This window comes from Triticum urartu, chromosome 5 (assembly GCF_003073215.2).
Source record: "Triticum urartu cultivar G1812 chromosome 5, Tu2.1, whole genome shotgun sequence".
Lineage (NCBI taxonomy): Eukaryota > Viridiplantae > Streptophyta > Magnoliopsida > Poales > Poaceae > Triticum > Triticum urartu.
In genome coordinates this window covers 563073328-563095273 of record NC_053026.1, presented here as the reverse complement: position 1 = coordinate 563095273, position 21946 = coordinate 563073328, and the positions used below count along the sequence as shown (strand labels likewise).

The 21946-nt window shown below is 43.9% G+C and overlaps 1 protein-coding gene and 1 long non-coding RNA gene across 4 annotated transcripts; one reads left to right on the top strand and one right to left on the bottom strand.

Moving 5' to 3' along the window:
* The first annotated feature begins 561 nt into the window (after positions 1-561).
* Positions 562-6321, top strand: LOC125510758 (DNA-directed RNA polymerase III subunit RPC8-like). Of its 3 annotated transcripts, none has more exons than XM_048676016.1 (8): positions 562-859; positions 2051-2209; positions 2335-2430; positions 4439-4526; positions 5031-5094; positions 5686-5755; positions 5856-5945; positions 6091-6321. In XM_048676016.1, the coding sequence occupies exons 2-8, from the start codon at positions 2099-2101 to the stop codon at positions 6202-6204; spliced, it is 633 nt and encodes a 210-aa protein (XP_048531973.1). In that variant the 5' UTR covers positions 562-859; positions 2051-2098; the 3' UTR covers positions 6205-6321. The 3 variants fall into 3 exon arrangements, with proteins under 3 accessions (XP_048531973.1, XP_048531974.1, XP_048531972.1); XM_048676017.1 differs by having other exon boundaries at positions 562-935; positions 2098-2209; XM_048676015.1 differs by having other exon boundaries at positions 563-935.
* Positions 6322-10262: 3941 nt separating this feature from the next.
* LOC125506029 lies at positions 10263-11709 on the bottom strand. The gene is made up of 2 exons (XR_007282573.1): positions 11583-11709; positions 10263-10494 (listed from the first exon to the last, which is right to left on the bottom strand). It is a non-coding gene; the product is annotated as an uncharacterized LOC125506029 (long non-coding RNA).
* Between the last annotated feature and the right edge of the window lie 10237 nt (positions 11710-21946).

The following is a 21946-nucleotide window of genomic DNA, read 5'->3' as shown; positions in this document are numbered from 1 at the left end:
TTTATTTTTAGAGTTGGTGAATATTTTTTGAAATCTAGAAATATTTTTCAAATGTCTGACATTTTAGAAACCATGAACATTTTTTAATATAATAGAATTTCTAATTCATGAATATTTTTAAATTTCCGGACAATTTTTTATATCTGTGAACAGTTTTTGAAATCCAGTACGTTTTTTTATTTTCTAACATTTTTCATATCCATGAAAATTTCTTAATACATTAGTATTTTCAAATTCATGATTTTATGTTTTTTAGGTCGCCAATACTTTTGTATTCACGAACATATATTTGAATCCACGAACATTTTATGAAATTCAAAAAAATCTTTGACATTTATGAACGTTTTTTGAATTCATGGAACATTTTTTATTTCATGAATACTTTTTCTAATTCGCAGACATTCTTAAAACATTCAATTATTTTAAGAGGATCGACTAAATATAAAGAACACGGCTCAAAAAACTGATAAAAAACGAACAAAAAATATATTTCATTGTACTCCGGGAAATATGGGCCGACCCACGGGAGCGCCGCGAGGTTGGTGCGTGTTTGCGCGACACATGCGCGGAGTAGCGGGGCACTCTTCCTCCAAAAAAAAGAAAAAAAACCTAACGCTCGCAGGCTGCACGCACGCACGCACGCCGCCGCCCGGTGCTCTGCTGTCCGCCGCCGGCGCCGTCCCCCCGTTTCCGGCCTTCCCCCGCCCGGTGGCCGTGCCCCGTGCAGCCGGGCCGTGCTTCACTGCTTCTGCGTTTGCGCCGTGCGCCCCTGCTGGCCCCGGCCAGCCGGCCTTTCCCCGCGGCGGCGACGAGCAGAGCAGCTGACCAGGCGACGGAGGACTCTTCCGCTGCGCCCCGGGTACGTCCTTCTGCTGCCGCCGGCTGTGTGTGGCCTGCCGCTGACTACTTCCGCCGCGGCGCCCTTACTCTCGCAGGTAATTTGGTCTTGTTGAATTGGTGTATGAATTCTCTGATTTGTCACGGTGAATAGATGATTTAAATGTTGGACTGAAATTGAAATGGAACGGAGTGTGCATGTGAGTATCTGTAATGCGTTGGTGGAACTCGAATTGATTCATTTTGCATAAATAGAAATTGGTGTATGCATTGTCTGATCGTCACTATAGATGATTTGTAGCTTTGTCATGCTTTTTCTCTTTTGTTAGATTGTTAAGCATCGAGGTTGCATTGTAGATTTATTGCAACTGGGCTTTATTTCGTATGTTTTTTGCATGAGGTATTTTTGGGGTGTCATAAGTGCCAAAGTTTTTCAATGTTGACAAAAAATAAATTTGGCCCGGGGTTTGCTTCAATCCTGACTCCGCCACAGGCCGTTCCTACAGTGCCGGTGACGAGCGGCGGAGCGGGGGGAGGAGCTCACGACTCGGATAAGATGAACTGCACTGGAAATTTTCAGTCCCATACTGCTAACTGACCAGGGAAATGACCGGTTTATGAACTTCGGTTCAGCCAGGGCTGTCACCAAGTAGAGTCACTAGAGAGTAGAGAGTGTATACTATACAGTAGAGGACTAGTTATAGTTGTGTGTGTTTGTAGAGTTTATGATCCAAAATATTACACAAGTACGAAGTACTATCTGGCCTGCCCCAAATTGTTTCTTTCTGACCAGATATCACAGAAATAGTTTAAGCGATTTCATTTCAGTAAAACTGACTTCAGATAAACCATCAGAGAAGAGTGGACAAACATTTTAGAAAAGAGAGCAAATGCGCAGAACTTAAGGGAATATGCGTCTCCTTTTGGGGAAAGCTTCAATTCTCCCAGTATTCTCTTAGTCAGTTCGGATGCTGAAAATGCAGTCAAAATAGGCAATTAGTCGATGTACTCATCTATTCATTCAGTTTGGTTTATTATCTGTATGAAAATTTACTTGGTTATTTACCTGTTCTACTTGGAAAGTATTGTGGATACGTGGCTCTCAGCTTTGAAGATTATATTTATTTCAAATATCCAAGGCTTGTGCCTCTCAATTTTATATGCCTTTATGGCTTGTTAGGTACATCATATGGTTAGACATTTCTGCTTGCAGCTTGTCCAGGGTTTAATATTTTCCTTGCTCCACTACTGGACGTGAAGGATGTTCGTTTTGAGCCAGATTGAGCACAACCTGCCGATGCCTCCACACTTGCTGAATCGCCCTCTTGTCGACGCCATCAAGGCCGAGCTTGAGAGGCTCTTGCTGGATAAGGTAGTGTGAACTTAGTCACATAATCATCAGTACATGCCAAGATTTTGTTCACAGTTCCAGAATTCTTTTACACCCAAATGATTCTTAAATGTATTTCTCAATCTGTGTTTGGAATTGCACTGCAGGTGGTTGCAAATCTCGGGCTCTGCGTGTCCGTCTATGACATTCTTTCCGTCGAAGGTGGATTCATCTTTCCAGGAGAGGGCTGCTCGACATATAAAGTAATTTGTGCTATCATTTTTGCCATCCATTTATCTTTGCTAAGGAATATGAGATGTTACTACTCACTAATTCTGTATGTTCTTTAGGGTGTGTTTGGTTGAGGAACCAAGTGGAACGGAATGTAATGGTTCCATTCCACTGGAACGGGTCCGTTCCATTCCACTGGAACGGGTCCGTTCCATTTCTGTGTTTGGTTCAAACAGAAAAGTGAAACGGGTTGGTTCTGTTCCTGTGTTTGGTTAGAGAGATAGAATGAAAAATGGAACCACATAAAATTTGAAATTTTGGCAGCATTTCATTTGTATTTCGAAGAATAACAACATAACAATATATATATTGACAAGAATCACACATGTATGACATCAATCAAACACAAATTTCAACAGAAGGTACCAACTTCATCCATCACACCCAAAAGCAACCAAGTGCACTACATCCATACATGCCAAGTTATCATACTCAGTCATACAACCATATCGAAATATTGGCTTCTTTGCTGCGTCGTTCATGTGGCCAATAATAAGCCAGAGAAATAATGATTAATTACTAGTAGCTCTTTTCGAGCGATGAATTGAAATACACAGAAGAATATCATCACAGATATCAATATGTTGGTCGTATTTACTCCCAGCTCTTACCAATATGAGAGCTTATTTCTTCTAGAAACTAAGCTAATTAATCAGCTAGTCTAATCACCCACTTAATTGCAATTTACACCACCTAGATTTAGAGGAAGAAGCAGCCCATGCCAGAGTTGGAGCGGAGCGCCAGGAACGGGAGCATGGCGTCGGCCGACGCCGCGGGCGCAGGAGCATGCCCTTGTCGGCGGCCGCGACGCCGTTGTACCTCCAGCGCGCGGACGGCCGGGGCAGGTTCTCCGGCACGACGTTCTCCAGTGAGTTGGCGTGCCACGGTGGGCACTACATCCGGTCGCTCCACCGCGCCGGCGCCTGCACGCGCACCAGCGCCGCCCTGTGCGCCGCGCCGCCGTTGGCAGGTCCCCACGCCATGGCCTCTCACCGCCCCGCTGCGTAGTTCCCGCCCCGTCGCTGCCTGATCTCCACCCGCCGCTAGGTCGCCGCCAAGTTGCTGTTGCGCGCCATCACGGAGGAGAGACGGAGGGGAGGAGAGTGAAGCCGGCGCCGGAGAGGAATGGAGGTGGCAGATCGCGAGGGAGTGAGATACGGGAGGGTGGCGGCGCTGAGACAGGGGAGTCGCCAGAGGATAGGGCAGAGGCGCGTGCGAGAGGAAGAGGGCTCGTTCCCTGTCGTCCGCTCGATTTGGAGGTATGCCTCCGTTCCGCATAATGAGCGAATATTCCGTTCCTGGGACGGGTGGGTTCTGGTTCCTTCGACTAACCGAACGCGAGAATGGACTGTGGGAACGGGTCGGACCCGTGACGTTCTACCCGGTGACAGCAACTAAACACACCCTTAGTATATGCTCTGGAAGCTCTGAACAAGTCAATGCCTGAAAGGGTCACTACATTTCTTTTCAATGCCCTTCAGTTTGTGCAATTGAGTTGGCTACCTGAATTTCCAGTATGTTAGTCCTTTTCTGTGCAGGTTCTCACTGGTGTTCATGTAATTACCCTGGAGCCTTTCTTAGCAGTGCCTTACATTTGATTGCTGTGCTTACATAGAACTGGAACTTTTCGGATTGATACGATAAGTTTGCCACTTAGGTAGTTTGTCTCTTAGACACTATAAACTGTTTAATAGCAGTTTTAAACAACTAAAGTTTTGAATAGCAGTAGTTCCCCTCAACTTGTACTTATTTAATTTACCATTTTGGTGTCAATATCCAATTGCCTCAAGTGGGTAATCTAGTTTTTTTCTAGCCGGTGTGCTACTTGTTGTCAATGACTCACTATGAATAGTATGTCAAACTTGTATCGTGGATGCCCTTTCTTCTGATATTGCTGTTACAAAATGTGTGTCCTCGTTGAGGTTTTATACATTTTAGAAATCATGCTTAGATTTCCTACATTTTCCCCATCTTGGACAGGTTTCCTTTCGGTTATTGATGTTCAGGCCCTTTATTGGGGAGGTTCTTGTTGGGAAGATCAGTGGATATGATGAGAAGGGTTTACAAGGTAACCTAGTTATTTTCCTTTTGATTTATTGTTTGCTAATTGGTTTGCAAGTTGTAACCCCTTGCTTGGATTTATCTGCCTATATCTAGTAATTGTGTCTTTACTTTTCATAACATCTTGCACTACAGGGAAACTTTTCATAATTTCATCATGATTTATCCATTCTAATGTGTAAGCAAAAGATGAAAAATTAGGTTAGCTCCATGGCAGGAGTTCAGGTTGTTCAACCTGCCCACCCGTGTTTGAATCCTCACGAGGACTCTGCCGGGGTGTTATCTGCGTTTATTCGCGGAGAGGTCTCAATTCTAACTAACAGCGGACAGTTAAGGGAGAGATCGTTCCCCCTTTAACTCCGTTTTTGGGGGTATTGAAATGATCCATGCTTCCATCCTGTTCTTGGATCTAGTGACAATCATAATGTTATCACTTTGTAATTGGTTACATTTGAGAAGCTTTACATGCAAAATGATGAGTTTTAACTGGTACACTGTTTCCCTTCTTCAGTTTCACTTGATTTTTTCAGCGATATATGCATTCCGGGACACTTGATGCAAATTGGCACAGTGAGGTAACACATTGCTCTGATTGTAATTTTATTTGCAGCATATATCAGTTGTTATGGATGCAAACATATCTCTATTGCATAGCCCAAAGGGACATAGTCTAATAAGGACTTGGGGTAGAAGGAAAGAGAAATAGCCTAATAAGGACTCCTAGACCAATACTAATACTCCTTAGCATCAGTCACTAGTATTATTTGCAAATTGAAGTGTATTCCAACACTTCTACTCCATATTATATTAAGCATTAGAATGTTTATTCTTAGGTCAACATTTCAGTTATTTTACTTCTTCTACATCAGTTTAGTATGTACTCAGAGCTAGGTTGTTATGAAGAGGTGCCCTCTCTGTACTCTGATTGCATCAGGAACTAAAACAAAACAGAGGTGTAGGAAAAAAAGGAATGGTGTTTGCAGGAAGTTGGAAGCATATGCACTTCTATTTAGTTACAGAGCATAATTGTTAGCTAGAGTAAGATACAAAGTGATTTATTTTCTTTTTCCTAAATCATGATTGACTAGGAACATATTTTATGTCTGACATTCTGTTTTCTATTTTCTATTTTCTGTATGTCTCATTTCTTGTTCATATATTTCCAGGGGGGAGGACGGTAGGTGGGCGTTGAAGACTGAAGATGGTGATGAACTTCATCTTGACATTGATGATGAGGTTTCTAAAGCTATTTATTTGTTTAACCCAAAGCAATTGCTACTATTTCATATAATCACTAGCCACAAAAAGGCTTATGATCATTGCAATCTCTGTGCAGATACGATTCCTGGTGTCTAGCATAAAGTACCCACCTATACCAGTTGAGCAAAAGGAGGATGACAAGCCATTTGCTCCGATGCAGATCAATGTATGTCTTCTTCCTTGTGCATGTATTATCATACAGAGATATGGTGACAGCACGGCGTGCGCCGCTCTGGCGGCACACCAGACCTGGATGCATCTGCCGACGGCTTTCGTGAGTAATTGATCGGAGTAAATAAATCGTTTTACAGGGAAGTATCAAAGGAGATGGTCTTGGCCTTATTGCATGGTGGGCGGCAGGTGAAGAGGAGGGCGAGGAAGAGGAAGAGGGCGAGGGCGAGGAAGAGGAAGAGGAAGAGCAATAGCTGCAAGTTGTTTGTGGGGACTTTTTTGTGCAACTTTTTAGTATCGCAGTTTCACTAGCAAGCAAAGAAGAAGAATGGTCAGACACGAAATGGGAAATACCACATGGCATTTTGATACATCCTAGTTGAGGTTGCAACTTCTCTCTTATCCATGTCTTTTCAACAGCTTCACAACTCGCAGCCATTTCTTGCTTAGCTTTAGTCTCTCTCTATCTTCATACGCTTCCTTCGACTCCGTGATCAACAACTCCAATTGTATCTCCGTAGTTTCATCGTACAGAGACCTGTCATTCCTCAATTTATAAAGCTCTTCTCCTAAGAATTCCTGAAATAAACAAGCACGTGCATATCAATCAATTTATCTATAAATACACTATGCATCTTAATTTTTAAGACCACACAATCAATTGAAGTCTCCAATTTAGAATTAGGCTATCTGATTTTGGTTGGGTCCACAGTTTCTCAAGGAGCACTCTCATTAAATATTTTTAATTCACAATGTTCCTAAATTTTGGAGCTTTTCCAATCAATTGAGGTATTCAATTTGGATTTGGTTCATGATTTTGCCTGGGTCATTTTTTTTTTCAAATCAATCTGAAGCAATTGGCCTATAAAAACATATTAATTCTGTGCACCCTCTCATCACCTAAAAAAGAAGTGTCAACATGTGATATTATAACATCAATATAGTACATGTAGACACCGAACCGGAATATTTCTCCACATAAGTATCGGTTAATTAGCAGATAACACAAAATCATACCGCGGAAGACCCACCAACATAAGTACGAGCCCGTCCATGTGCAGAATACGGTGGAGCAGTAGGCCATCTTCGAGTCCATTGAAAGGCGAAGGCGACGGTGAACCGCCGCTTCATCCACGAGACAGACATGAAGCGCGAGTAGCTCTTCGTGGACAAGGAGGACGGCGAGGAGGTGACGGCGTTTCACCCGGCTGCCAATGACCATGAGGTGGGTTGCTCCGGCAAGAAGGTGATCGAGATATTCGATGACGAGTAGTTTAGCTACTTTACTATCTATACTTTTATCTATGTACGATAGATCAAACTAATGTTCCATGATGTTGTATGAAAATGGGGAGTCGAAAATTGAAAGTGTGGTTACAATATGTGAAAAATGTCAGCCATTTGGAGCTCATTTTTGTTAGGCCGAGTTATAGATGCGCGCTGTCTAGTGAAGTCAACAGGGGCGTGGCACCATCCATGGCAGACCTCGGATCTATGCCAACCGGTGCTGATGTAGATGTTTTGCGAGTTGTGGTCTTCAAAATCTAATATGGCGCGGGCGTTTGCATGTGTCGTTTTTCTTTGCTTTTGGTTTGGTGCGGATGACGACGTACAATCCGAGGAAGAAGACTAGTGTGCTTTTTAATGCAATTTTATTTATACTAATCGTTCTACGTCCAGTTGTCTATCCACTGAACTGACATTTGTTTTTCTCGATATTAATTAATCAAATATAACATGCTGCTGGCATGTCTTTATTTATTTTTTAATATTTTTATTACTTGGCCCATAATATCTTTTTTTCTTCTGAAAAGCCTCCAATTCACAACTCTCGACCTGTCAGAGCCACCGCCCTGCAGCAAAATTTCGTGTTTTGACTCTTTTTGCAAACAAAATCAGGATCTGACCCCGTTCGAAAATATTTCGGGATCTGACCCTTTTGCCTACCGCCAGGGGGTCTGGCGGTAGGTTTGCATGTCCTACCGCGGCCCCCTCTGGCGGTAGGTCCTTTGACGGCGACTGATGGCCGTTGGCAGACGCTGATGTGGAAAAGGGCCTACCGCCATCGGGTACGGCGGTAGGTTATTGAAGCCTACCGCCAGACCCTCTGGTGGTAGGGTCCTGTGTGGTGGATAAGGTGGGGAGGGGCTGGTTTGTGGGCCCCACCACCACTCTTTTCCCCCACTCACCTTCTTCCCTCTCTCTCCCCCTCACAAACCCCCCTAGATCCACTCTATTTGCTTGAGATTTCACCGGTGGATCCGGAGCATTTTCATCACCCATACATAGAATAGACATAAGTCTCATACATAAGTACATAGTCATTTGTCTCATACATAGAATAGACATAAGTCTCATACATAAATAGATGGTAATGTCTCTACTGATAGATAAAAGCCTTAGTGACAATGTATGGCCTGGCGGGATGGCTGATCTCGAATGACAAGTTCATCACATATAACTCGGTTTCCTGTAGCAATGCAACTGAACAACCCTTTCCCATTCCCATTCGTTCAACATTTCTGCAATCTTGCCATCATCAGTTATGTCAATCAATTTTCTTTCCCCAGGGCCATCTGACTGCTTCCTGCTGACGTAGTACACAAAATCGTCTTCCTTTAACCCTTGCTTCAATATGAATTTAGTCTTCAACCAATCAAAAGTGAGGTCCACTTCACTAACTTGCACAACACTTGGAGAAAAGCCTTGGACATGAACAATAGGGCTAAGCACCCACTGAGTATCCGGAGCCATCTGCAACACACAAATCGCGTTCAGTACCTAACCTACCCCTTGAGCATAACCAGTAGGAAAAAGAAACTAGGTTTGCACAAAACTAAAAAAACTAGGGTTTGCACAAAACTAAGAAAACTACGGTTTGCACAAAACTAAGAAAACTAGGGTTTGCACAAAACTATATCATCTGCATCAACATTAGCAATGGCATCTTCATCAACATGAACATTTACATGTTCATCAACATGATCAATGGCCTCATCTCCAACATGATCATCGGCTAGCTTAACTAACCCCCTAACCCTAACCCTAACACTTAAGCTAGCTTGCCACAACAAAGAGTGACACATATTACTTAGGTCTAGTTTGCCCCATAAATGCAAGGGGGTTGCAAAACTTAAGCTATCTTGCCCCTTAACACTTACGCTAGCTTGCCCCATAAATGCAAGGGGGCCGGGTTGCAAAACTTATTGATTCCAACAAAAGTAGATGATTTGAACCAACCAAATGAAGGAGGGATGGGGGAGGTACCTTGGGTGATGCAAATGGCCTCGATCCAAGGGGCAAATCTCAAGCAATGAAGAGGGATCTAGTGGGTGCTTGGGTTGTGGAGAAGAGGGGGAGAGAGTGAGGGTTAGGGGAGGAAGAATATGAGTGCAGTGGGTGGGTGGTGAGTGGACTGAACCAAATCTTATCCTCCAGGACCCTACCGCCAGGGGCCATGGCGGTAGGAAATCACAACCTACCGCCATAGGGCGCGGCGGTACGGTGGGAGCATGTGCTGGCTTCCTGTCCCTACCGTCAGGGCCATTGCACATTTCGTTACAGAAGGTCTGCCCCTCACTACAAGAAATACAACCGATTATGACTCCCCACTTTGGTCGTTAATTTGTCATTGTTTTCGTTTATTGACCTTTTTTGACCAAATTTGGAAGGTCAACAGTTGGCCATCAAGAACGAACAAACGTGACCTTCTCTGGAATTTTGGTCATGGCCGCCCTTGACCAAAATTTTGGTCGTTAAATCTTTGACGATAATTATGGTCACTACTAATGAGCCTAGACCACGTAGGATCTGATGTGGCCGAGCCAACATGGCACATGCGATGACATGGATGCCATGTAGGATCGGTCCAAATCAGTTGTTTTAATGGGCTGAGCCCAATAATTCAGCCCACTTCTACATTTACTTTTGGGCCACAAGCATGGGCCGAGCCCAACAGATCAGTTCTTGGGCTGTGGTGTGCAACCCATTTATTTAATCCATCATTAACTGGGCCAACCCTTTTATCTACCCAACAAAAACATTTTGATTTTTTCCATCAAAAAAAAACTATACTTGGCCTTGAAACGGTCCAGCCCACTCACACAATTTAGTTTTTTCAATCCAGCCCTTATTGAAGGGTGACCAACAACAACCAACAGTATCTCAAAAACAAAAATACATTGGGCAATTTGGCAGTCAGCCAACACATGAGAATATAATGATGATAATAATAACATAATTCTCCAGGATTTCAATAAGTTAGGCCCAGCAGTATCATTAACCATAGGTTCATAAGATGCACCAACCAATATAACACAACCAGTAGCTTAGTATTATTACCCCATGTTCATAAGATGGCACGTGTCCATATTGTGCACTAGTAACCAGTAACATAAGATGGCACCAACCAAAACAACACAGCCAGTGAGGGAATCTGCTGGAGGGCCATTCTTTAGTGAGAAAAGGTCAGCAACAACAGCAACATCACTCTTTGGTTCTTCGCCTTCTGGTACCTCTTGTTCCATAGCACTTTCCATGTTAGCCTGACATTTAAAGAAATATGTACACATGAGCAGAGTACTATGTCCATTAATATATTGCAGTTGGTTCTAAATGACTAGGAAACTCTATAAGCAAACTATTCAAGAATAGATGTCCTAGTAGCAGAATTTAAGAAGCTAACATCATGATACTAATACAACACCTGGCATTTTGAAAGAAAGACTGGAAAATCTAAACTGTACACGACGCACACCCACGTCCCGGGAGGCAGCTGCTGCACGAGGATAGCTACAATGTGGTGCACTATTTGCTCAATACAGACTAGCAGTGGTTGCTACATGGGATGGCCAACACATGCTTTTGTATATATCTCTGGAATAGAATGTTGACAAAATAATAATCCAGTCTACATGCTACTAATTAAGTAGTAATTTTTTGAAAAGTTTGTAGTAGGCAAGCAGAACAAATCAATCTTGGCAATTACAATTTTTTTGCAGGTTACTATTAGCTACATGAAATAAGCATGGCACCAAGTTTACTAAACAGGTAAGCATGCAAAACAAACCATTGTTGAAATTTAAATCGGGCACGTAGCTTAAATGGGAACGTGTAGCAGACAAGAACTTAGTACGTTTCAGGAGCACATATGTTGTTTCTTTAGTACAATATACAGTATCAAATAAATCCACTGCAACAAGTCCTAATCACTTCATTCAGGTCATATATGAAATGACATGAGTTTCTCCATTCTAAAAGCTAGTAAAATAGATGCTTCAGGCAATCACTAGACAAATAATCAGAGAGTATACAATGCTCTCTCTTAATTACCAGTGTCCAACGACAAAGCAATGCCTGTTGGACTGCGACAGAGACTGAAATTGACTGAATACTGTCACATTTTGAGTACCAAAAATATGTGCAATGCGATTAGGAAAGGAAACATAACAGCCATGAAACAGAGGGCTGGGACAAACAAACAAACTATAACAAAACATGAATCATATACTCTACTACTTTGAACGAACCATCTCTATCAGATCCTCGAGCAGAAATCATATAATGCGATCAAGTGTTGCAAGGACGAGGTAAACAAGCCACATCAACACGGTAGAGAATACTAGAAACTTACTATCGCTTGAGCTGACCCCTCCGCTTGGAGAGGACGACGATCTGTTTATTGAGCGTCTTTCTAGCTGTGTCCTTAAAGAGAGGGCAGTGGCAGGAGCGGCTACAAACATGGAAATTAGTCGGATCCATGACCCGTGTAGGCTCTCACCACCAGAGAGGAGGTCCACTGCATAAAAGCTCCTTCCAGTCTACGAGAGCTAGAGCAAGGTGGGGGTCAGTAAAAATCAAGGATGCTGCTGTTCTGGGTCAAGCTAAGTAAAAAAATCAAGGGCATATCAAGGGCATAACAGATTCAAGTCAACAAAAATTAATATGTGCACATGATAGGAAAGATCACAGGAAATAGACTGCCCTGATCAAGTATACTATAACATCAAAAAAGTCAAACAAGCTCATTGTGCATTTTATTTTTCAGTGTAAGACACAATAAGCATAAGTAGCCACTAGCAAAATAACTTGCTATATATATGCCCTATTATCGGCAACAATGACATTAGGCGATGAAGAACAATATGTTTCCAATGCAATATGTTAGCCAAACGCACCCTACCACGCCAATCATCTCATGAGCCAATAAAATGTCTAGAAAAATCTATTGAATGGCATCGGTCCAGATTTATATCTGGTGTGCTAATAAATCAGGACAATCGATGAACATCATACATATGAAGAAAAACAGTACATCAAGGCATCAACCTAATTTCAGTAAGCAAATCAACTCAATTTAAAGAGCTAGATGACAGCTAAAAACTAACTCCAAATCTATCTATATTCTTATATATTGTACGAATAAGCTAACAACTAACTCCAAATATATCTATACTCTTATATAACTCTGAATCTAGATGACAGCAAATTAACACAATTTAAAGAGCTAGGTGACAGACCATTGTGGGAGTTGACTATAAGCCACGCTCTTCCACTCGCATCATATGTAGCCTAGCTCACACTACTCTATGCAGTCATCGACACCAACTATGCATTCACAGCCACTCTCACTCGCTGCTTTTGCTGGTCTCCCGTTGCATATGAGGCTGCCATAAAGTGCTACGCATTCATCAGTCTCCAACAGAGAGTAGAATAGGAATACAGTTGGTGCTATACTACCGCTGTTGTTGGCTGGTTGCTCAAATAACTCGGTTTATGTTACTGCTCGAGCAGGTTGGGTAGGCACGCCATGGAAGCATATGAGATGACAGAATATTCAGGGTCAATTATGCAACAGTAGTAGCAACCGAAATCTGGAACTAAATTAACATAATTAATCACAACAAGATGGCATGCTTAGAAATCTACAACTAAGCTAATATTTCCTACATCAGCTTAGAGAAAGATTCATTTTTTATAGAATTTCAATAGCTCGATATAAAGATACTTTGGAATTCAAAAACAGAAACGGGGCCGTTCTATTCCATGGTTGATACAGTCATTCACAGTCGTAGATCAACATGAATATAATTTCAATTGTATCCTAAATCTTTATTAATCAAAATCATATCCATGCATGCTCATGCAGGCAAGCCGACCTTGGCAAAGACAAGAGGCATATAGCTCATCATGCCAGAGAAACTATAAAAACAACATGTCCGGGTCTCAATGAACTACAAATACGACACTTATTATGGAACGGGGGGAGTATATATTTGTTAAAATCATATATGAGGAAATTGTTAGACCAAAGAATTAATGTGTATAAAGTTGTTCTAACTATAGATATTTATTACTTCTTCTAAGTAGAGAAGACAACCAAAAATGAAATAACATTGACTAAATTCAAAACATGTGGAACAATTAAGATTGTTCATGCCATTTCTTTTGCTAAACCAAGTACAATTTCCTGAACCAATATTGCCAAAGGGTGTTTTCATTTTTCTTTGCACAAAAAAATCATTTTTCATTTCCCGAGTGCGAAAAACTATTTTTTAAGAAACTACCAGATATTTGTTGCAAAATGGCTCCATTCGATTTTGCAAAAATAGTAGACCATATTTATGTCAAAGTAACCAAATGGTCGCACGTTAATAGCTTTCCGTCCACATCTCGTCAAATTGACAAATTTCTACCGATTCAGCAGGAACTGGGTCAATTTTTAACTACAACCGCCTCACAGTTTGGTCTTTTTTCTAAAATTCATTTATGGGTACACAAGTAGCTATTTCATCAGAGATCCACCAAGAGTATTGCAAGATTCCATCTCTAGCTATGAACGGCCATATCCGTCATTTGAACGGATTTTGAAATTGGCATAAGAAAATAAAAACATAAATATGTAAAATATTTGCATTGTGTCATTATATGTGACCTAGTTTTCATCCTATATTTTCCGTATACGTCGAGAACATTTTTCTTTCTTTCTGTTGGTTTTCATTCTACATTTTTCTTTAGACACATGTAAGATTTTCAAATGCTTGGTTAACATTTTTTGAAACGTTTTATGTGAAGTTTGTTTTTCAATATATATATATAGAATAATTGGAAGTATAAATAATAAACAAAAGTAAAAAAAGAATGAACGAACAAAAAATAGAACAGTTAAAAAACGAGTCGCGGCCCAGTAGTTGGCCCACTCGGCGGACGAAAAATATAAAAGAAAAAAAGGTGCCCTTGTCCCACAAGGCCCAAGCCCACTCGACACTAGCCATTAAATAGGTTATGGGCAAGAATGTACTAGTCTCTTTGTTTCGGTGTGGTGGTTTGTCTCCTTAGGGGAACTCAACTGGTACCTAGTTTGAATCACGTGGTGTGGTTTCTTTTTTGCTTTATTCACCTTTGTGGGACGGGTCCTTTTTTTTAGAGTGGCGTTTTGGCGCCGTGGCATTTCTTTTTTGCTTTATTCACCTTTATGGGACGGGTCCTTTTTTCTTTGAAAGTGGTGTTCTGGATCTTAGATGTAGATACACCTATCATCAAATATGTATAGAAAAATCCCATGTGTACATCTGGACATTCTATGTTCGCACACAAAATTTCGGTGAACAAGGGCATTTTTGTTGCATGGGTAAAAAAGATTAAAAATGCCTTGTGAATAGCTGTAATCAAGCATCGAAAATTGACTTTTTCACCCAAGCCAAGAAAATGTCATTTTTCATCGAAACTTGGTGCACACACATATAGTGTCCGGATTTACACGCGGGATTTTTTCTCGATTTTTTTAACTTTTTAAAATATGTATTTAGATAATGGGTGCATATACACCTATGAGCCAAAGTGAATTTCGCCTTTTTCTGCTTTATTCACCTTTGTGGGACGTGTCCCACATGTCATTCGTACTATGTTAGTTGGCCCCGTCTGTAAATGTAGACCCAGTTTAGTCAACAAGTCAATCTATAGACGGACCGACACATAAGCCAAAATGACACGACACATAGGTAAAATTGATGATGTGGACGTCCAGTCATCCATGTTACAACACCATGACCATCTGGATTGGTCATAATCAGCTAGAAATAAGGTTGTCGACCACTATTGTCTGCTTATGACCATTTTGTGTAAGGCAATTGCGACCTTTTTGACCAAAATAGTCACTATGGTTTATGGTTTCGACTCTCCTAAACAGGCCATGACCAATTTGATCGAAATGGTCATAGATTTATGACGATTTCTTCCACGGTCACTGTCAGAAGGTCACAATTGAGCATATTTCTTGTAGTGCCTCTATCGCCATGGTCCCTGGCGGTAGGGTCTAGCAGCCTACCGCCAGCGGTTGTGGCGGATCCTACCGCCAGAAGGTTTGGTTTATCCGTTACAGAAGGTTTGCCCCCCCCCTACCGCCATGGTCCCTGGAGGTAGGGTCCAGCAGCCTACCGCCAGCGGTTGTGGCGGTAGGGTTTGATCCTAACGCCAGGCCGTTTGGTTTATCCGTTACAGAAAGTTTGCCCCCCTACCGCCACTAACTCTAGCGGTAGGGTCCAGCAGCCTACCGCCAGGACCTGTGGCGGCAGGGTTAAAAACTCTGAAAACAGAGCACTTTGTTCTGTTCTATCCCTCTTCTCTTCCCAGCACAACAGTTTTTCAATAAGAATCATGCCAAATCACAGAATATGATGACAAACTGAATTCATTCATGACACCTTGCAAACATTTTCACACCAAATTCAATACAAATGGCAAATTCATTCACGACAAGTTCACGACACATGGCTTCTTGCCTTAGTACTACATAGTTCATGATAAATTTGGCATGGCTTCATCCGGTTACATGAGGAGTCCACCGAAGCGATGGCTTTACTGAGTCATACGGGGCCATTTCCCCTTCTTGTCACGTGCCTCATCCTCCGCTTGTGCCTTGCGAGCTTTTGCAAGCTTTCTTGCCCTCTCCTCCTCACGAGCAAGCTTCGCTTGGCGTGCCCTCTCCTCCTCGCGTTGCTTCCGCTCCATCCTCTCTTTCTGACGACGCTCTTCCTCCAAGCCTCTTTGAAACCTTTCTTCGAACAGCCGCTGGCGTCTAAGACAATCTTCTAATTGGTCCTTTTGGATATCTTTTGGCACTTCATGATCTATCCAGCTGAAGTACTTGCATAGAGGAGGCGGTGACTGCATATAAAACGGATGTTGGTGTTTACACACATTTTAGAGTAGCATGTTACTTCTCTAGCATACCGGTGGAAGGTCATAGGCGTTAGTTGGAAGCGCACGATCCTAAGCATAATTGGGGCAAACAAAATATCTCCTTCCTTCGGTCCATGACTTCTTTCGGTCGGTGTGACGCCCGGATACTTAAGCTATAGTGAACCTATACTAATGATGCCACGTCACCTCGATTACAGTGGCTAATCTCGCTTTAGTTCAAAACTGATTCGAATTCAAATTAAAAATCAAGCAAATAATAAAAGTTTTCAAATATTAAAACTAAAATGTTCGGGTTGTGCCAAATAATGCGTATGTAATTATTGTGAAGAAACCACACTTCTGTAAAGTATTTAAATGCTCTATATAAACAAAACAGCAGCAAAAACAATTAACTAAATGCCTTTTGTATTTTATAAACTATTAAACTAATTCATTTTGGAGTAAAACCTCTTGTGGCAGTGCCATTTAATGCAATTTGAATTATGAGGCAAGTTACACTTTTTACAAAAATCAATTGGTGGCTCTACTAAATGCAAACAGTGTAGAAAAACTAAACAGAAAAGAAAAAGTGAAAAAAACAACAACAAAAATGAAAACCCCCTGCTGGGCCGTGGCCCAGCTGGCCACCAGGCTAACCAACCGCCCCAGCCACCCCCACCCCACTCGTCCATATCCCCCCCCCCGAGCAACCGAAAACCTAACCCCATCCCCCACTCGCTTCCACTCCTCCCTCCCACGTCGCCCTCTCCTTCCCCCGATCCAGATCTGGATCGAGAAGGGGCAAACGAACCGCCCCGACCCCGTCGTCCTACCCCGCCACCTTGACGCCACCCGGAACGCCTCCGCCTCGGTCACCTCGTCGCCGCTCGGATCGCCGCCCCGCTGCACGTCCTCACCTCCTCCCTCGCTGGACTGCATCCTCTCCGTCCTCGTCTTCTCCGTCCTCCTCCTCGCCCTCCCGTTGCCCCGTACCCTACGCACCACGGTGAGGCCAACCCCCGGCCTCTCTTCCTCTCCCCTTCCATGTGCCCGATTCGCGCACCGGCCTTCCCCCTGCACGTCCCGGGCCACGCCCCGACGCCTCTCGTGTGTGCCTGCCGCCGCACGGACCCGCTGATGCCGTCGCGTCACCGCCCGTATCCGTGGGGCGCCCCCGCCGAGCCGCGCTGTAACGCCCCGAGACCGATGTGCCAGGTGTCCTCCAGTTATTCGCTGTCGTTGTCTTGTCATTGCTTGCGTGTCATGCATCTCATATCATGTCATCATGTGCATTTCATTTGCATACATGTTCGTCTCATGCATCTGAGCATTTTCCCCGTTGTCCGTTTTGCAATCCGGCGCTCCTTTGTCACCCGGTGTCCCCTTTTACCTCTTTTCGTGTGCGGGTGTTAAACGTTCTCGGATTGGAACGAGACTTGCCATGCGGCTTTGGTTTACTACCGGTAGACCGCCTGTCAAGTTTCGTGCCATTTGGACTTCGTTTGATACTCCAACGGTTAACCGAGGGACCGAAAAGGCCTCGTGTGTGTTGCAGCCCAACACCCTTCCAAAGTGGCCCAAAACCCAGCTAAACCTCCTCCATCATCTCGGTCGTTCGATCACGATCGCGTGGCCGAAAACCGCATCTCATTTGGAGACTCCTAGCTCCTCCTACCTATAAATATAGCCACTCCCCCGAAATTCCGGATCAAATCCACCCCTAACCTAGCAAAACCCGCTCCTTCGCCGGCGGGACATGTCCGTTTCCGGCCGGACACACTGCGCCGCCGCCCAGCGCCAATGACGCGCTGCCACGTGTCCCTGTCTTGCTCCCGCCGCCGCCGGCCCACGCAGGCCCAAGGGAGGCCCTACCGGCCCGCGGCCGCCGCCGCCCGTTTCCTCTCACCCGTGCCGCCCCTCGCCTCCAGGAGCCCGCGCCGGCCACCGCGCGCCTTCGCCAGCGTCCGCCGCCCGCCGCCATCGTCACCTCCATCACCGGCATCGCCCGCCGGTCGCCGGATCTGCCGCGCCTCGCCTCGTTCGCCCCGCCGCCACGGACCTCGTCGCCGGCGCCGCCCCACGCTCCGGCAGCCGCGCCGCTGCGCCCGGCCCCTCCTCGTCGCCGGCACCCTCTCCGGCCACCGTCGCGGCCATCTCCGGCGAGCCTCCGTTTGCGAACTACTACAGTGCCCGTGCCAGATCTCAGATCTGGAAATATCTCGAGGGTTGACTTTCTCCTTTCGAAACCCTAACCTTTTGGCATCTTCATCGCATCATAAGTTTGCACCCGTTGCTCCAATTCGTGCGTGTAGCATATCAAAATGTTCGTCTCGACGAGTAAATCATTTCATCTCATTGCATCATTTTCATTTGTGTTCATCTTGATGCCCGAAATGCTGTTGGAAGAGGGCTATATGAGGAATATGTCAGCTCTGTTTCAGCAAATGGCATTTTGTCGTTTTTGCCATGATTGATGTGTGCATGCTATGATCCTGAGCTCTACATGTATTTTGTTATATGCCATGCCATCTTTACAGGGGTGTATGCCATGTATTTTTGTGATAATTGTGGTGACTAGCACAAGCTTGCAAAGTAGCGTAATCGTTGATGCTGTTTTCAGGGACTTAGAATTTCACCAAGTCCTTGTCCTGATTTTGTTGTTATGCCATATGTTCATGTTGTTTCCTAGTGATCCGTGCCTCTTTTGAGGATGATCATTAAGGATGTTTTGTTAACATTGTGGTGCTCTATCCATCCATGTCTTTGTTTGCAATTATGGAGCACCCTAGCTTGAGTCAATCGAGCTCTACTTTTGCTATAAAGTGAATCCTGGCGGATTGTTGACATGTTTAGCGATTTTGCCGAGGATGTTGCTATAGATCCGTGCATGCTATGTTGTTGTTCTTGCCATGTCTAGCTTCTATGCCATGTCTTCTTGATGGTTGTATGCTTAGTTTGTCATGCCATGCTCTGTAGTGAGTGCATCGAGCTCGTAAACATGCCTACTCGTTAACTGTTTTGCATGCTCCAGTTTTTCACTAAGTCTGAATCTGTTTATGTTTTTGCCATGTTCACATGCTTGCAATTGTATTTTCTAATCCCTTTTGGCTCAAGGTCACTAAGGGACTTTTGTTAAGTGCTTTGAGTAGCTTCATGCCATGCCTTGCTTTGCCATGTTAAGTTCCTGTAGCATGTAGTTTTCATGCTCTAAAGATTGCTTCTTGATGATAAATTCCAGACTTGTGTTAATTTCACTAAGCCTGAAATCTGTTATCATTTGCTCTTTTGCCATGCTTGTTTGAACCTGTTAATGAGTCAATTAGCCGTAGCTCAGTGTTCATCTTTTGTCAAGCATCTTGAGTGGATCCCTGCCATGTATTTTGTTGCCATGTTTGAATGCTGTAGCATATTTATCTTGATGCATTTAGATGGCTACTTGCTATTTATCGCAGACCGGTGCCATATTTGTTTTGCTTGCCATTTCCAAACCGTGCATCCGATTCCGGTGATCTTTATATTGATTTCAACCGAAATCATCTCACCTTTCCAGTGGCATTCTTGGATTTCCAAGTTGAGGCCAGATTAAATCATTCCTTTCCAAATCATGCATATGCATCACATACCGCATCCCGCATATCATACCATGTTCATGTGTTGGTTGTTTACTATGTTGTGTGCTTTTTTCCGGTGTTACTTCTTCGGGTTGGTTCCGATAACGTCGCGTTTGTGAGGACCCATTCAACTACGTCCGTTTGTCTTCTTCATGGACTCGTTCTTCTTCTTTGCGGGATTTCAGGCAAGATGACCATACCCTCGAAATCACTTCTATCTTTGCTTGCTAGTTGCTCGCTCTTTTGCTATGCCTATCCTGCGATACCTACCACTTGCTTGTCATGCCTCCCATATTGTTAAGCCAAGCCTTTAACCCACCTTGTCCTAGCAAACCGTTGTTTGGCTATGTTACCGCTTTGCTCAGCCCCTCTTATAGCGTTGTTAGTTGCAGGTGAAGATTGGAGTTCGTTCCAGGTTTGTAACATGGTTATTTTGTTGGGATATCACAATATCTCTTATTTAATTAATGCATCTATATACTTGGTAAAGGGTGGAAGGCTCGGCCTTATGCCTGGTGTTTTGTTCCACTCTTGCCGCCCTAGTTTCCGTCATATCGGTGTTATGTTCCCGGATTTTGCGTTCCTTACGCGGTTGGGTTATAATGGGAACCCCTTGATAGTTCGCCTTGAATAAAACTCCTCCAGCAATGCCCAACCTTGGTTTTACCATTTGCCACCTAGCCTTTTCTTTCCCTTGGGTTCTGCAGACTCAAGGGTCATCATTATTTTAACCCCCCCCCCCCGGGCCAGTGCTCCTCTGAGTGTTGGTCCAACCTGTCAGCCACCGGTGGCCACCAGGGGCAACTCTGGGCTGGCCTACTGGAAGTTTGGACAATCTGAGTGTGCCCTGATAAAGAGATATGTGCAGCTCCTATCGGGATTTGTCGGCACATTCGGGCGGTGTTGCTGGACTTGTTTTACCATTGTCGAGGATGTCTTGTAACCTGGATGCCGAGCCTGATCGGATTGTCTTGGGAGAAGGAATATCCTTCGTTGACCGTGAGAGCTTGTGATGGGCTAAGTTGGGACACCCTGCAGGGATTTGAACTTTCGAAAACCGTGCCCGCGGTTATGGGCAGATGGGAATTTGTTAATGTCCGGTTGTAGAAAACCTGATGTTGACCTTAATTAAAATACATCAACCGCGTGTGTAACCGTGATGGTCTCTTCTCGGCGGAGTCCGGGAAGTGAACACGGTGTTGGAGTTATGCTTGACGTAGGTTGTTCTAGGATCACTTCTTGATCATAGTTGTTCGACCGTGCTTTCGCCTTCTCTTCTCGCTCTCATTTGCGTATGTTAGCCACCATATATGCTAGTCGCTTGCTCCAGCTCCATCTCATACCTTTTACCTTACCTATAAGCTTAAATAGTCTTGATTGCGAGGGTGTGAGATTGTTGAGTCCCCGTGACTCGCAGATACTTCCAAAACCAGTTTGCAGGTGCCGATGATAATCGTGCAGGTGACGCAACCAAGCTCAAGGAGGAGCTCTATGAACATCTTGTGCTTTGTGTTGTTTCGTCCTAGTCGATCAGTAGTGGAGCCCAGTTGGGACGATCGGGGATCTGTGTAGCACTTGGGGTAGTCTTCTTTTATTTTGGTTCCGTAGTCGGACCTTGTGTGTATCTGGATGATGTAATGCTTTATTCATGTAATTGTGTGAAGTGGCGATTGTAAGCCAACTATGTATCTCTTTCCCTTATGTATTACATGGGTTGTGTGAAGATTACCTCACTTGCGACATTGCTTTCAATGCGGTTATGCTTCTAAGTCGTGCTTCGACACGTGGATATAGCCGCATCGAGGGCATTACAAGTTGGTAATCAAAGCCTTCCCCGATCTTAGGAGCTCCCTGCTTGATCGAATCGCTGGCGTTGTTGAGTCTAGAAAAATGTTTTGAGTCATTTAGGAATTATATATCGGAGAGTTAGGAATTATTTTTACTCCTCAGTCCCTTCGTCGCTCTGGTAAGGCATCTTGATGTAGAGTTTTGACTCTTCTCTTCTCAAATTTCACTAAAAAGATTTTAGGATCACGCGGGTATCTTGGAATCGTTCTGATGGTTTTGTGACAAGAACATTGTTCTTGGTGCCTCCTGTCATTTAGGGGTTGTGGTAGTGTCCCGGGGAGTTGAGCTCCGAGGTGTTGTCGTCACAATTTTATCGTTGCAGTTCTGGAATACTTGAGTTTAGTTTCGCCGACATCGA